At 39.2% G+C, this 15,563-nt stretch overlaps 1 protein-coding gene across 1 annotated transcript in view; it reads right to left on the reverse strand.

Moving 5' to 3' along the window:
• VWA8 (von Willebrand factor A domain containing 8) overlaps positions 1-15,563 on the reverse strand; it is a 264,570-nt gene that overhangs the window by 30,692 nt on the left and 218,315 nt on the right. The window contains 2 exon segments of the mRNA XM_054013957.1: positions 2,030-2,186; positions 2,927-3,035. Of these exon segments, the coding sequence (XP_053869932.1) occupies positions 2,030-2,186; positions 2,927-3,035 (266 nt within the window).

A 15,563-nucleotide genomic window follows, 5' to 3' on the forward strand; every position in this document is an offset into this window, starting at 1 on the left:
AGTAGTCTGGATGGAACAGTGTCAAACAGCTTTCTGTGAACTGAAGGAAACCCTAAGCAAAGATCCAGTGTTGATAAACCCAGACTTTGACAAACCCTTTATGGTCTTCACAGATGCCTCAGACACTGTGTTGATGCAGATTTACCAACATCAGGTTCTATAAATAAATGAGCAAAATGTTGTAGAAAAAGGAAATAAAGCTGCGGTGGGTGTATATATTGCCAGTTGAACTAAGTTTTTCTAAAAAGCCATTTTATTTCATAGAATCATAGAAGATTAGAGTTGGAAGAGACCTCAGGTGGTCATCTAGTTCAACCCCGTGCTCAAAGCAGGACCAATCCCAACTAAATCAACCCAGACAGGGCTTTGTCAAGTGGGCTTTAAAAACCTCTAAGGATGGAGATTCCACCACCTCCCTAGGTAACCCATTCCAGTGCTTCACCACCCGCCTAGTGAAATAGTTTTTTGTAATATCCAACCTAGACTTCCCCCACTGCAACTTGAGATCATTGCTCCTTGTTCTGTCATCTGCCACCACTCAGAACAGCCGAGCTCCATCCTTTTTGGAATCCTCACCCCCCTTCAGGTAGTTGAAAGCTGCTATAAAATCCCTCCTCACTCTTCTCTTCTGCAGACTAAATAAGCCCAGTTCCCTCAGCCTCTCCTCGTAAGTCATGTGCCCCAGCCCGCTAATCATTTTTGTTGCCCTCCGTTGGACTCTCTCCAATTCCTTTTGTTTTCCATGATCATTTTCTGTGCAGCTCTGATGCAGTGTTTATATTTTCTTTGTGTTAACTGCTTTGAATTAATTGTTAACCCCTTTGATGATCATAGAACATTACAGGCAATTTGATAATAAAATACTGCTGAAAATAAAGTTTTGAGCTGAGTGTTAAAGAGCTAAATAGTTTTTGTTAATTAAACAAAAATCTAGTGATTCAACAGTGCAGTGCACAATCTAGATTTAATACTCCCAAGAAAAACAATAATACATTTTTTTATATATCTGCGTAAGCAAGTGGCATTCCCACCCTGCTTAAATAACAGCAAATGTCAGTTCCTGATGGAGCTTCTCCAGAACTGGGTTGTTTCTAGGATTTCACTCTCCATCTAGTAGTTCCCTCTGTCTCAGTGACACTCTCAAACTGTCTTATAGCCTGAGCAGGAAATAATAGAACCCACTTGGTCTGGCTGCCAATATGAGTCAGCAGAAGAACTCTGCATCTTTATGCAAGGTACCACAGTTTGACACCAGTGGTGAGTCAGCAGAAAAGTGCTGAATTTCTATGCATGGTCTTAGAACCTGGCACAGTATGCATCTAAAAGACACTACACATCATGGTAATGCTGGCAAGAACTCTGGTCCTCTTAAGAATGTTATCTGAGTTATAACGATTTATATGTGCCAAAGACTTGGCCCTAGATCCTTTCAAAATAAGCCATTTTGCTTTTAAAGGATCATTTTCAAAGCAGTTTAAAGGGAATGTTTGTTGGATACTGAGGCTTACAATGGTGTATTTTTACCATCTGTATATAATCTGAATTCCTCATAATTTAAATGGGAATTTGTATATGATTATGACATTTTTTATAAGAGTAGGAGAATTTACATCAATGGCCTGGCCAAATTCTCACTTAGGTAATTACAAACTGCCCATACAAATCACCCTATCATTTTAACAGTGTGGTTTCAATTAGATATAGCTTTCTTCACTTCCTGTCTTAAACTGTTAAACCATTATGGAGGTGTACTGTTAAGCACCTGTGATTACTGTATGCAGTGTTGTTGTAGCCATGTTGATCCCAGGATGTTAGAGAGTCAAGGTGGGTGAAGTAATATCTGTTATTGGACCAACTTCTATTGGTGAGAGAGACAAGCTTTCGAGCTTACATAGAGCTCTTCTGTGATTATTGTAATTTCATCTAAACAATTTCAGCCATCTTTGTTATAATGCTTCCATTCAGCTACTCTTCTTGGCAAGGTGGGGGTGGGGCAGAATGGAGGCCGAAATAAAATTTGAATACTAACCTCTGTTTAAAGGCCTTTTCACCCATCTCCCTTGCAGCTCTCTTCACCTCCTCAGGAACAGCATCTTTCTCAGCCTGAGATATCTGGTAAACTTTGTGGCCAGCATCCAGTCTATAGGGCCCACCTTTGCCGCCCAGCCCTGCTGTGTCTCTCCCACCTAGAACAGATGATATGAAAATCAAGAATGTGTCATAACTATCACATAAATCCTCCTCTTTTAAAACCTCCACTATCACCCCAATGCATGTACATTTTTTTAAAAAGTTTCCATGAGTCCCATAGAAAATACTTTATTTGCATCTGCAAATAACTGTCTACTTTCAAAAGTGAAGTAATACCATGGTAAAGCAGAATTCTGACTCCAGTTTTATACTGTTTTGCGATCAAAATAAGGCCCTTTATTCTTCAAGGGGTGAAATTCACCCCTGTGCAGAGAGCTTACACTCCACTTAACTCCTACTTTAAGTTCTCAAAGCTATTAGCCCTTAAAACTATTAACTCTGGTTACTGTAAACTAACAATGTAACTCCAGAATTTGTTGATAGTATGCCTATGGTTTTCACTACTGTGTATAGTGTGACTGCTGTCATATCATTCAGAATTTAGAATTAGGAGACACTGAACTCTTTGTATGGATGGAATCAGATATTAACAACCTTAACCAAGTGTAAGAAATAAAGATTTCTAATATCTACTTGCCTGGTCCTGGGTATCTATGTTTATATGACTCTGATGAACTTTTTGGCTTCCACAAATTGCATTCAGTGTGGATTAAAAACTGCCAGCAGGAAAATAATTTAATGATAAAAGACTTTTGAAATTTAGAACCGTCACCAAAGTTATCTGAAACATCCTTCAAAGACTCATGCAAATCATGAGAAGACATTGAATGCCAACCTGTTCCACCAGCCCAGGTGTTTCCGCCAACATGGGGCATGTTGTCTGGATCTGTCTTTCCATGCTTAGGGGAGCTCACTTCCAAACCACTGTCTCTCTCAATGGTTATCTGTGAAAATAAAAAGAAAGTAAGTTGAAAACATCTCTTACTATTATACCCAGCATGAATTCTATGACCATCTATGACCATCCTGTTGGCATGATGATAATACATTGTGTCCTACCTAGGAGCCATAGGCCATTAGTGAACTCAAGAGATGTATTATTTCATAGGCCAATAAATACAAAACATGTAAAAAAAATAGCCGGGAGGAGAAAGGTCAGAGCTGCACAGGCTCTTAGAATACTGCAAACCAACCAAACCACGGAGCACTCTTGGGACTTGTACACACTAGGAAAAAAGGTGTTTATTTAAAATGTGATAACTAACACTTTTAAAATCCGAACACAGACAGGGTAAGAAATAGTTTTAACACGTGTTGGTTGGCTGAGGTGAAGCTGAAGGGTCACCTCAACCAGGTAATATGTTAAAACTACAACTCAGTGACCTGTTTCAAGATGCCAGCTTCAAAGACCTGAAGGCTGACCTCCTCTCTTCACTCACAAATAGGCAAATTTCTTGCATCTCTCTACCAACATGCTTGAACCCTGTTCTTAAATAAAAGATTAGTTCAAGTTACACGCTCCTTTAATCCTTGGCCTCCCTGCCAAGACTGCCAACAAAGGTGATGTTTGTAATGGTGGTTTTCTGATATGCACACCTGTTAACTGGGGGCTGGACTTTGTCCACCAGCTCAATTGACATACAAAACACCAAACAGCTGTCCGATAGTAATTACAGCGTCAAATTGGTGACATTTAGGTAAAAGAATGACTCTCCATTACCGCTGTCATTTAGTGACTCAATTCCTAATGTATACATTTTCTTTATAGTAATAATTCTGTATAAATTAACGCTATTTACTGTTACTTGAAATATAATGACACAGAACTGTCAGTAATAACATTGATCAAGCTTCTATGAATGAACTCCTCCCATCCATATACATACTTTCCATTTATTTTACTGTAAAATTGATGCATTCTGAGAGTACACAATTTTACAGCCCATTAAGGAACAAGTTCTCTGGCATTTCCTTCAGAGCTGCAGAATAATTTAATCCCTGAATTCACTGTGTGCTGCAGGCTCAACACAACACTGAGAGGAATTCTACACATTCCTATGATCTGAAAACATGTTATAAAAACAGTGTATTAGCAACCGTTCAAAGAATATTTTTTTCATCCTTACATTATTTGTATTGATTCATAAAGGTACAATACACCCTCTGTGAAACATGTCATCAATGTGAAATAAAGGTAAATAAAGATCTAATCTGATAAATATCATTAATTTAACATTTGCATACTAAAAACAGACTTTCAAAAGCACACCAGTGTTTTGTCCTTATTTCAATGGGCTGTATAATTTTTTTAAGTGGGTGCCTTTAGGGATAAAGTAAACAGTACCTTTTAATGTAACTGCTTGACTAGCATTTTAAACATACCAAAGTCACTGGGAACACCAAAATTGCTGAGTTTATTTAAAAAAAAAATGAATGCAGGCCTTACAAGATGTAATGAAAATATTTATTCTTTAAAAAGAAATTAAAAACATGGGAAATTCACTGCACTTTGGCCTTCATGGACCCTTTCTCTATTGAAAAATAAACAAAAATCCTACAAAGGGAAGCTTTATGGAACTTATTTTGCTGTATTTAGTGACATTCAGCTGGTATTTTATTTTTCCATTGAGCAAAGTTCACAAAGTGGTGATTGTTTTGAAAGACAGCCATTTTTGACATATTAGTATTGGAAAGTTATAGTTTGAGACAGAATTGTGTACTAGTTAGTGTTTGCAATTTTAAAATTAACATAAAATTATAAAGCCCTTTTTTGTCAGCATAAGCTGCATCTACCACTTTTCAAGTGCAGACCTATCCTTACACTCTGTGGTAATTTAATTAATACATTACCTTTTCCTAATAATTTAGCACCACTATTGCTCTTATTTTGATTAGCATTGTCTTATCGCTCTTAACCACAACAAAATATTCAATAGTATCTTTTTTTTTTGTTAAAAAATTAAAACAAACAAAAAAATAAGTGAGAGAAAGAAAGAGCGAGCGAGAGATCAAGAATTAGTCTTAGTTTAGCAACTTGCCCTTACTAAGTTCTCTGTGATTAATTAGCAGATGTTTTTGTTTGAATATTTGGAATACTCAAAGTACTAGTATGGTATATAACAACAGAGATGTGTATTTCAGGTCACCAAACTGTTACAGTGGCCTGGACACATGGATCAAAAGGAAGGACTGAATCAAAGATGAAAATATGACTATGGACTTGAGCAACTTGGAATATTAAGGTATGACAGACACAGGGAGGAAGGAGAAGGCTATGGGAGAATGTAACAGGGTGCTGGCCAGGAGGTCCTGAGCCAGGCCCCCGTTAGCCCAGGTCCAATTAAGTAGTATTAATTGGGGCTGGCTGAGTATGCCATGCCTAACTACTGGAAGAGGAGCACCTGGGGCCTTATTAGTCAGGGGGCTATATAAAGCTGTCAGGAAGGAAGGAAGAGAGGAAGAGAAAGGAAAGGGAGGAGCCAAGAGCTGTGCATCCCTGCTGGCTGGAGAAGCAAGCTGTCCCCCAGGTGGCCGGTTTGGAGCACACTGTAAATAGAAGGTGGTGGGAGCTGACACTGAAAATAATAAGGCACTGGTGATTGTACTCAGAAGAGGTCTCTGGCTGATTTGTTGCGAGGGCAAGCGAACGCCTCGTTACAGGGAAGATGAAGGGGTCAACTAATGGCTGGACATATCTGGCTTCAAGACTAAGCTTGATATGTTTATGGAGGGGATGGTATAATGAGATTGGTCTTTGACTATTAGCGGTAAATATGCCCAATGGCTTGTGATGGGATGTTAGATGGGGTGGGATCTGAGTTACTACAGAGAATTCTTTCCTGGGTGTCTGGCTGGTGAATCTTGCCCACATGCTCAGGGTTTAGCTGATTGCCATATTTGGGGTCGGGAAGGAATTTTCATCCAGGGCAGATTGGCAGAGGCCCTGGGTTTTGTTTGCTTTCCTCTGCAAGGGGTAACTTGCTGGAAGATTCTTTGCACCTTGAAGTCTTTAAACCTTGATTTGAGGACTTCAGTGGCTCAGACACAGATTTGATACATGAGTGGGTAGGTGAGATTCTGTAGCTTGCGTTGTGCAGGAGGTCAGAATAGATGATAATAATGGTTCCTTCTGACCTTAAAGTCTATGATTCTATGACATCCACAAGGGGAAATCAGAAAGACAGGTTGAGAATTTTATTTGTCTGGAAGAAGACATATTACCTGGTTGAGGTGCAGAAGAAAAAGGGTCCAGAGTATATTTGTGAGTCATCAGCATAAAGATAATAGTCAAAGCCAGCATTGTGAATGACACCATCCAGAGAGGAAGAAAGGGGAAGTGACCAATGACAAAGCTTTGAGAGACTTCCACAGTAAGTGGGAGACAGGAAGAGGATCCCCCCCAATGAAACTTTGAAGAAGCAATCTTAGAGTTAAGGAGGAGAACCAGGACAGAACAGCATCAGGGAAGTCAAAATTTTGAGAAGAATTAGTCTATGACACCAAACGCAACTGATATTTCAAGGAGGAGGAGGAGGTCCTGAAATATGGCAGATAGAGGTCCTCAGAGACTGATGAGAGTCATTTCAATTGATTGTAGGAGTGGAAGCTACATTGGAGAGGATCTTGAATGAAATTAAAGGTGTATGTAAGACAAAGATGGTAGACTGCACGCTCAATGAGTTTGAAGCAGAGAAGGGATCAAAGCTGGATTTTTTATGATGGGAGAGATAAAATTTGTGGGTCCTTTGGTTAACTGGATCCTCCACTGTTTGAGAGTTCTAAGGAGAGTTAGGTGAAACGCAACAGTTTGTGTGCGGGAGCTAAGAGCACTCCTCAACAAAATACAGCCAAAGGTTGGGAGTCATCTTGAGGTAATGGACTGTTAAAAGTTAGGCAGTCAACTGGGGGCTCAGGAGATGTATTTGGAGTCAGGAAAATTGAAAGATGCAAGAAGGGGAAGGATCTAGTTAGGCACGTTAGAAATACATGGATAATTTGCCAGTTCAAGTGCTAACTATCCCCTCTGATTAGATTCCTTTTGAATTCATTGCATGCCTTTATCAAACTAGTTAAATAATTTGATTGTTTTAGTCAGGTTTTAACTATAGTGAAATTTCAATTTTTCTTGAAGTGAAACTTGTGCCATTTCATTATGTGCTTATAACTGTAGGTAAGTGAAAAGCTTTATTCATTACGGTTAAGCTTTTGCATAGTATGCTGTGCATATCACAGTTAAGTGAAACAACAGATGAATTCAGTCAAGAAGTCTTTTGAGCTGTAGCTATGAGGTAAGGGTGACAGCAGAATAGCTGGACAATATTCTGAAATTTTTCTTTTAAGATTTCCTTCTGTGAGGACTGGTTTCCACCACAACCACAAGCTCTGCAGTGACCTTGGCATGTCTGTCTTTTGTGTGTGTCTGGGGTTTTTTTACATGTTAGTGATTCATGCTCTAGAAATAGACTTATTTTTCCGTTTTATCTGCCTCTCTTTGGCTAGGTCAGGGGTTGGCAACCTCTGGCACGCGGCTCGCGAGGGTAAGCACCCTGGTGGGCTGGGCCAGTTTGTTTACCTGCCGTGTCGGCAGGTTCGGCCAATCGCGGCTCCCACTGGCCCCGGTTGGCCGTTCCAGGCCAATGGGGGATGCGGGAAGTGGCGCGGGCGAGGGACGTGCTGGCCGTGGCTTTCTGCCACTCCCATTGGCCTGGGACAGTGAATTGCTGCCAGTGGGAGCCGCGATTGGCCGAACCGGCCGATGTGGCAGGTAAACAAACTGGCCCGGCCCACCAGGGTGTTTACCCTGGTGAGCCACGTGCCAGAGATTGCTGACCCCTGGGCTAGGTACTTCTTCAGGGTTTCCTATCGAAAAAGAGCAGAATTGTCATCCTCTACCATGCTGCACATAAGCCTGATCCTGAGTCCCTATGAAGACACAATTTCCAATTAACTTAATAGGTTGATCTGGACAAGCTGTCCAGGGCCCTCAAATTCTAAGGGAGTTAAAGGCCTGCCACAACTCACAGGATAAGACCCCAAGCGACTCGATCACACAGTTCTGGCTTTTTAAACATCTCACTGTATTACAGGACTGATATATATTTGTGTTTCCTCTTACTGATTACAGTAGATACTCGCAATACTAAGAGTGATACAAACTAACAACAAAGAAAAACCACATCACTTTTCATATATACAAATGTGAAGTGGACATATAGGCTCAGAGAGCTCAGATATGACTTACAGAACACCACAATGAAATTAGGTCTTTAGTGCTACATTTGTGCCAATCAGCTTTTTAATGTATGCTATACTGTAATGTCCAATTTGGAGACCTACGCTGGCCAGGCAATCTATGAAAGGGGTTCTCTGTCATGTGTTAATTGAGTCTTAGCTAGCTAAATATGTTTGGAAGTAGGTCCAGAATTACATTCACAACCCTACTTGTGTAAATGTGTCACTGCTTACATATTATTAAATATGACTGGTTTACTTACTGCCGTGAAATTATAAAAACTAATGAAAGAAATTAATAAACAGTAACTACAGCAATAAATTGGAAATCAGTGGCATCAATTAAATGCAAGGTCCAGTTTTGTGATTTTTTATACCCTCATGATGATAGAAGGAAGCTGAAAAAAGGTTTATTATGACCTACAGAGCTGACTGCATTAAACAGTGCATTATCTCTATGAGCAATTATAGCAATTGAAGATGAAGGATGTGTCTTCAGTAACCCACAGTGAAATGTGTTTTTTTTTTTTTTTTTTTTAAAACATGTATAAATTATGGAGACACCAGTTGTAGCTCTGTAGCTAAGGTAAACTGAGTTTTGCACTTTATTCAGGGATTCTACTACTTTACCATTTATGAAAAATAAGAGTGTCTCCCCCAAAATTACAGCACTTACCCTTTGAATAAGAATGAATTTTCATTTGTTAGACAGTACATTTTTTAATTTGCTTATGAGTTAAATTAATTTTAAATATAGATTCTTTCAGATCTTTCGTTTTGTTCCTAATTATCTTAACAACCACTAGACACCCAAACAATCTTAACGCTGCTCTATATGACACAATGATGAAAAGAAGGAAAAAAGTCTTTAAAAATAAGTTTTGTTTAATTTGGAACCATAAACACGAAAATGTCTTCTTATAATCATATGGTTATTAAAAGGTGTCACTAGAAGGCAGAGTTAAAGTTGTTTGGGGCTTTAACTGTGTATTTCCATGCCTTAAAAGGAATCCAAAGAGGTTAGGTTTAATCTTTACTCTGAATTTATAGTGCTTGTTTTGGATAACATCAACTCTAAATATAAGATACTTTGTCCTAAATTACTGATATGTACTCTCAACCCTAACTTCATTTTATCAGATTTTTATTTAGGCATGTGCGTGCGCACACACTCACACACACAAATTGATGGGCAGGAACTGTTTCTTCACTTCCCAATTTTCAGGCAAACAATAAGGATATTTAAAAACTCATGCGTACAGTGATTTATTCATTGGAATGATACCTAATATGTATTCTTTTAAATAAATAAACGGCTGTTTCCTGACAGACTCAGAAGCACTCTATGTAAGCATCATGTTCACTGCTATTTCTGTTGCAGAGCGAAATTGTGATGGAGGGTAGGGACTCTTTACTGAATAACCAACTAGATTTTGTGCTCCATAACATTAAATGGGTCATAAAGCAAAAGGTACAACAGGCAGCCTAAACTCTGAATAGGTCATAATTATCCACATGAGAGCAATAAAATCATCCTACTGGCGGCCTTTTTAAAAGATGGATAAAATGAACTTTTTAGAACACTTTTTAGCTGAATAAATATATTGTTTGAACCCCTCTAATTGTTAGAATATTTATTAACGTGCACAGTTTAAGCACAAAGAGACAATATTGGTAATTCTGACCAAGTGAGCATCTATGAAATCAGGTGAATCATTGGTCATTTTAACACAATCAAAATTCCTGTGTACACCTTTCTCTCCCTTCCCCACACACATTTCAACTAGTCCACATATCATTCCTCTGTTTCACAGGCCTGTTTTATTAAATCAAGGACCAAAAAATGAAGAGAGCATCTTTGTTCCCAGAGAAAAATTTCTCCTCCATTGCTCTACCTTTCCACCCAAAACCAGGTTCACCATTATCCATGGGAGTTTTGCATATGAGATCTAACCTTCTGTACTTGTGATATAGCCAACACTTCTCTCAGCCTGAGATGTTCCTGTCACTTACCCTTTTCTCAGTCATTTCTAACTAAAACAAAGTGACTTTCCAACAACAGCAGAATATCTAGTTAGATTTTACAATAGGTGAAAAGAACTTTGTAATTAGTTGGGAAATCTTCGTTCAGAGAGGGGGTAAAAGGTCAGACCACATATGTGAAGGTCACTCCAGGAAGAAGATACATCTAACTTTGGATGGAAAGTAATAGATGAGTGATTCCCTTTCTGTGATCAACAAGTTTTGCAACTAATTAATAACTGTGGAGGTTTTTTTGGTTGTCCCTTGATGTAGACCTGGGTGTACTCTTGATGTAGATGGATTTATCTATCATATAAGGCAGGGATCGGCAACCTTTGGCATGCGGCCCATCAGGGAAATCCGCTAGTGGGCCAGGCCGGTTTGTTTTCCTGCAGAGTTCGCAGGTTTGGCCGATCGCAGCTCCCACTGGCCGTTCCAGACCAATGGGGGCTGCGGGAAGCGGTGCGGGCCAAGGGATGTGGCCAGTGTGAGCTGCGATCAGCCGAACCTGCGGACGCTGCAGGTAAACAAACCATCCCGGCCCGCCAGCGGATTTCCCTGACAGGCCGCGTGCCAAATGTTACTGATCCCTGATATATAGTGTTGTTGTAGCCATGTCAATCCCAGGATATTAGAGAGACAAGGTTGGTGACGTAGCATCTTTTATTGGACCAACTTCTGTATAAGCTCAAAAGCTCGTCTCTCACCAACAGAAGTTGGTCCAATAGGAGATATGACCTCACCCATCTTGTCTATCACAGGCATTTCTAGTACTCCTGTCACCATACTATCTAGAGATGACACATTTTTGTTCAGCATAAGATGATGTCTAGAGAGTGTACAGACTTCTACGCAGCAGTTTGTGTTTGTAGTCTTGTTCAGTTAGCTTTATTACAAGTCCAGAAGGAATGAGAGGATTCATGGCCTTTCCTCAGCAACTGGTGCCAGAGTTGCTCCTTTGGAACCCTCTTATGACTGAAAAGCCAGTTCCCTAAGGAGGATGGTGGAGGAAATGCTGGTTCCAATAGAGGTGAATCCTCACAGGCAGAGAGAGATATAATCTCACTGCGTTAGCTTTACTGAATATACCCCTACAAATGTACACACTCATATCTAGTCTCTGTCCTTTTAAAGGACACTCTGCATACTTTTAAGAAACTATATTATTCTAAATGAATTATTCTTAAGAGGAAAAAATAAGAGAAAACTGAAGGGAAATATTAGTCTGTTCAGCTTTTTACTCCCAAGCCTAGCCTCCAGCAGTATGAAGGAGTCTAAGCTATACACTTTTTTTTTTTTTTAAATAAGTTACACATTTCAAAGTTTCCCAGAATTACATTTCCCCTCTTCTTTAAAGCAAAGTAAAGTAAAGGAATTAAAGCAGAGGCACATTCCTTACAAGATTTCATTGGTATATATCTCCAGAATGTAAGTGCATGAACCTCTCTTTATTGTATGCGGCGACAAATGATTAACTAAAATTTTCCTTAAGCCTTTATTCAGCACCCTATGGAACTTCCAAGACATGCCAGGTGCAGCACATTTGCTAAACCATTGGAAATAACATGATTACATGCTTCTCTTAACTTAAAATACAACATCAGTGTGCTAAATAATATCTTGAAAGAACAGCGCCAAGGCTGATGTATATACAGTTGCTGGAATGATTTATACCTAGTATATTAGACATGAAAAGCTGAGACACCAAAGTTTTGTTTCATTTCACTAGCACTCATTCAAACAGTTAATGGGTAAATACCTACACTTAATGCTGGCAGTGACAGGGATGGGAAAGACGGGGAAGCGTAGAGCTTGGGCAATTGCATGTTTAATTAGAGTCATTCCACCAACACAGGGCTGAAGTTCAGACTAAAAATGGTGGATCAACTGCAAGGTACTTCTTACTGCTCCTTAAAAAGAAATAAAGCGCATTCTCCTTCCTAACACTTAGTTTCCTAGAACTGTCTTTACCACAAAGTAGGAATCCTGTTAAGGTGGAAAGAGAAGGCTCATTTTACCCTTCTCTCTCTCCTAGCACAGTTGTACACCACAGGAAAAAAATTAGCCCAATGTTTTGCCCTTTTAGTACATACAGTACAAGTAAATGGGACGATTTGGCTTTGGAGCGGAGTCCGAAGCTGGAGCGCGGAGCAGCTCCGGAACAGTGGAGCTGCAGGTTTTTGCCTGGAGCTGGAGCGGAGCTGGAGCACAGCTCCAAAGCCCTGCAATTTATAATCATAGTCAAAGGAGAATGTTTCCTTTTCTATCAAATGTAATGTTTCAGTATTGAAAAATTAATAAAATCCAGATTGTACTTTAATATCAGTAATTTATTAAGGGACTTTTTCCCATACGTCATTTTGGGAGGTGAATATTCTTGATATGAAAGAAATAATAAACAATCAAAAACAAGATGGCTCAGAGGATGAAGGATTATGTTTCCCCATAGAATGAAGTGTCTCCTTCAGTGTTTGTGTACAAGACTATGGATTTTCCTGGACCTAAACTGTTTAAACTGTAAAAAGGATTTATAAAAATGTTGCTCTAGGCTACATTTAACAGTTCATAATAACATCTTTTCCCGGAACACTCTCTATATCAACACTATAGTGAATACATATTCAAAAATGCACTGAATTTCCTACTCAGCAACTTTTGATATCAATTTAGCCTATGTGCATGTTGCTATTTAAGTACAGAATAGTGTTCTGTGCTGCTCTCTCTCTTTAATGCAAAACAGTTTCTGGTGAAGATATGAAGAAAATGTTTTATAATCAGCATGAGAGTAGAAAACTGTTGGGCAGGAGAGGGACTCAGGCAAAAAAAAGCCAAAAACCAAAAAAAAAACCCCTCACTGTTCTTATTGCTGTAGCTATGGGATTTTATCCTGCTTTCATTAAAGTTAATGGGAAAACTTCTATTGACGTCGATAGTGCTGACTTGAGCCCACAGGGAAGGGTCATTTTCACACAGAAAGGAGTAACACTATCCATAGTTATCAAGAAAACACTAATGTATGTGTTATTTTGTGTGCTTCCAATACTGCCCTAAAGCTACTAACCATCATTATAGTACTGGTGTTAGTGATGGGTGAAATACTCAGAATGGTTGCAGTTATAGGACATTGACCATATCATGTATCTTCTCTGAACCTCTGCATTTCAATCTGTAAAATAGGAGAATAATATCTAGCTGCTAAATATTTGGAAAGTACTATATAAGTGTGACATTAAAGGGAATAGAATCAATGGCTTCCAGGAATGTATTTAAACCACTAGATCATGTGGTTCTCATGCTTTTTCCAAATTCACAAAGGTGAATTTTCACATGAAAATGGCGTTTCAAGTTCCTGCATGATTCCTTTCTAACAACTCTCAGTCCACCAGTCGATCACAAAAATTAAACATTTCAGGGGGCATGAAATTATGCAAAACCAACTGACAGAAACTTCTGAACAATTTATGCTAACCGTTTTTTATCAACTTTGCTCAACCCTAGCACCTTGAATTGCTCTTACAAAATCTTAGAAGTTGAGTAAATAATTTACAGGGGCAGGAAAGGCAAGACAATGTTTTTTGAAGGCCAGTGTTTTCATAGAAAAGATCTCTGGGAAAGAGAAAAGATTAACTGAATTGACATACTTCAGACCCCTCTGAACAAAGAGGTTGTTCAGAAAGCCAGAGACAGGTTCTGTAGCTCCACAACAGTATCATTACCAATTTACTCTGGGCAACAATATGGATTTTTTCCTATTATTTAAGAAATACCACTTCTAGCCAGCAGGAATTCAGTGAACACAGATTAGTATAAAAAAGTTTATTAGTATTACATTTCTCATTTATTTCTTTAAATCTCGCATATGAACTATTGCCTTCACTAGCTAACCTTTTATTAGTCTTTACTCCAAATCGCTGTCTCGTTGCCACTCAGATTTACATACACAATTTCATTATTAATGCTCCATATCCAAATCGTCAGTAATACAACAATGTCCTGAACATTATGCTATTCTAATGTAGGCACTTTGGTTTATTGCAGGAAGGACAATCATATTAGTGTTCTGCATCCTAGTCTCCTAGCTGAGGTACAAAATCCCATCCTCCTCTTGTATTATTTTGACATCATATGTTTTGTGGCAGAGATATAACCTGTAGGCAGCAGATGTACCTAAGTAATGATTCAGTCAGTGACTGACTCAGTCAATACACCACTTTACTGGTAATCTATTCAGTTTCTAAAACAAATTGCACCACAACTAACAATAAGCATTTGTCTAAGACCTAACCGCCCACATATTTAGTCAAAGTAAATTTATAAGACTATTTGCAATGGAGGCATCTGATGACTCAATAATGTTATCCCTTCTTGAACAGCACATTGAGATGATCCTTGCCTTTGTCAAGGAATAACTCTCAACATCCATCTAAAAAAAACAAACAAAAACTACCTGTTAGTGCTGCTGCGTTTGTGGGTCTATGCTTTGCTCCCGCGCTGTTTGTGTAGCTCCAGTGTTAGCTGCACCTGTGTAGCTTGCAGCTTGTTAATTCAGCAGACCTTGATGTTCCCCACACAGAAAGACCACAGGCTCAGTTTGATGGCGAAGGCACTTGGCTACATTTATTGTCACTCAATGGGTACAGGCACACGAACACACTAACATGCCTGCGACAAGGCAGACGCTCAATCAAAATAACAATGCTGTCCCTTAGGCTGGTACAAAGTTGCCCCTCCTATGACTTCTCCCTGTATACGTTGATACAAACAAGTTATGTATTATACTCCAGATGTTGTTAGTCAGCACCTTTATACGTCATACCCGGTAGTTTGATCAAAACATCCTCATCCATTATCTTGTCACCCCCTCCTTATTTTTATGAGGGATCGATGTGTTCCTGTACTATCTCTTCGGAATGTGTTTACGTAGTTACTTGAAAACTTGGTGTGTTCCCGTACCTTCCTCTCAGGTCAGGAATGTGCTTACTTGGTTAGTTGACACTCAGTATTGCTAGTCTATTAAGGCCTACTTTGGTTCACCACCTTTGGTTCATACCGTTAGCCATGTCTAGGACTCCAGCGAGGCCTTCACTACAAACTGGCCTTTAGTACTTACATCATCTCTCCTAATACACTCTGACATAAAAAAAGATGTATCAAATATTATCACTGCAGAAACAACACGTCATCTTCTCATACTACACTGATACAACTCCATCTACAAC

This window comes from Malaclemys terrapin, chromosome 1 (assembly GCF_027887155.1).
Source record: "Malaclemys terrapin pileata isolate rMalTer1 chromosome 1, rMalTer1.hap1, whole genome shotgun sequence".
NCBI lineage: Eukaryota > Metazoa > Chordata > Testudines > Emydidae > Malaclemys > Malaclemys terrapin.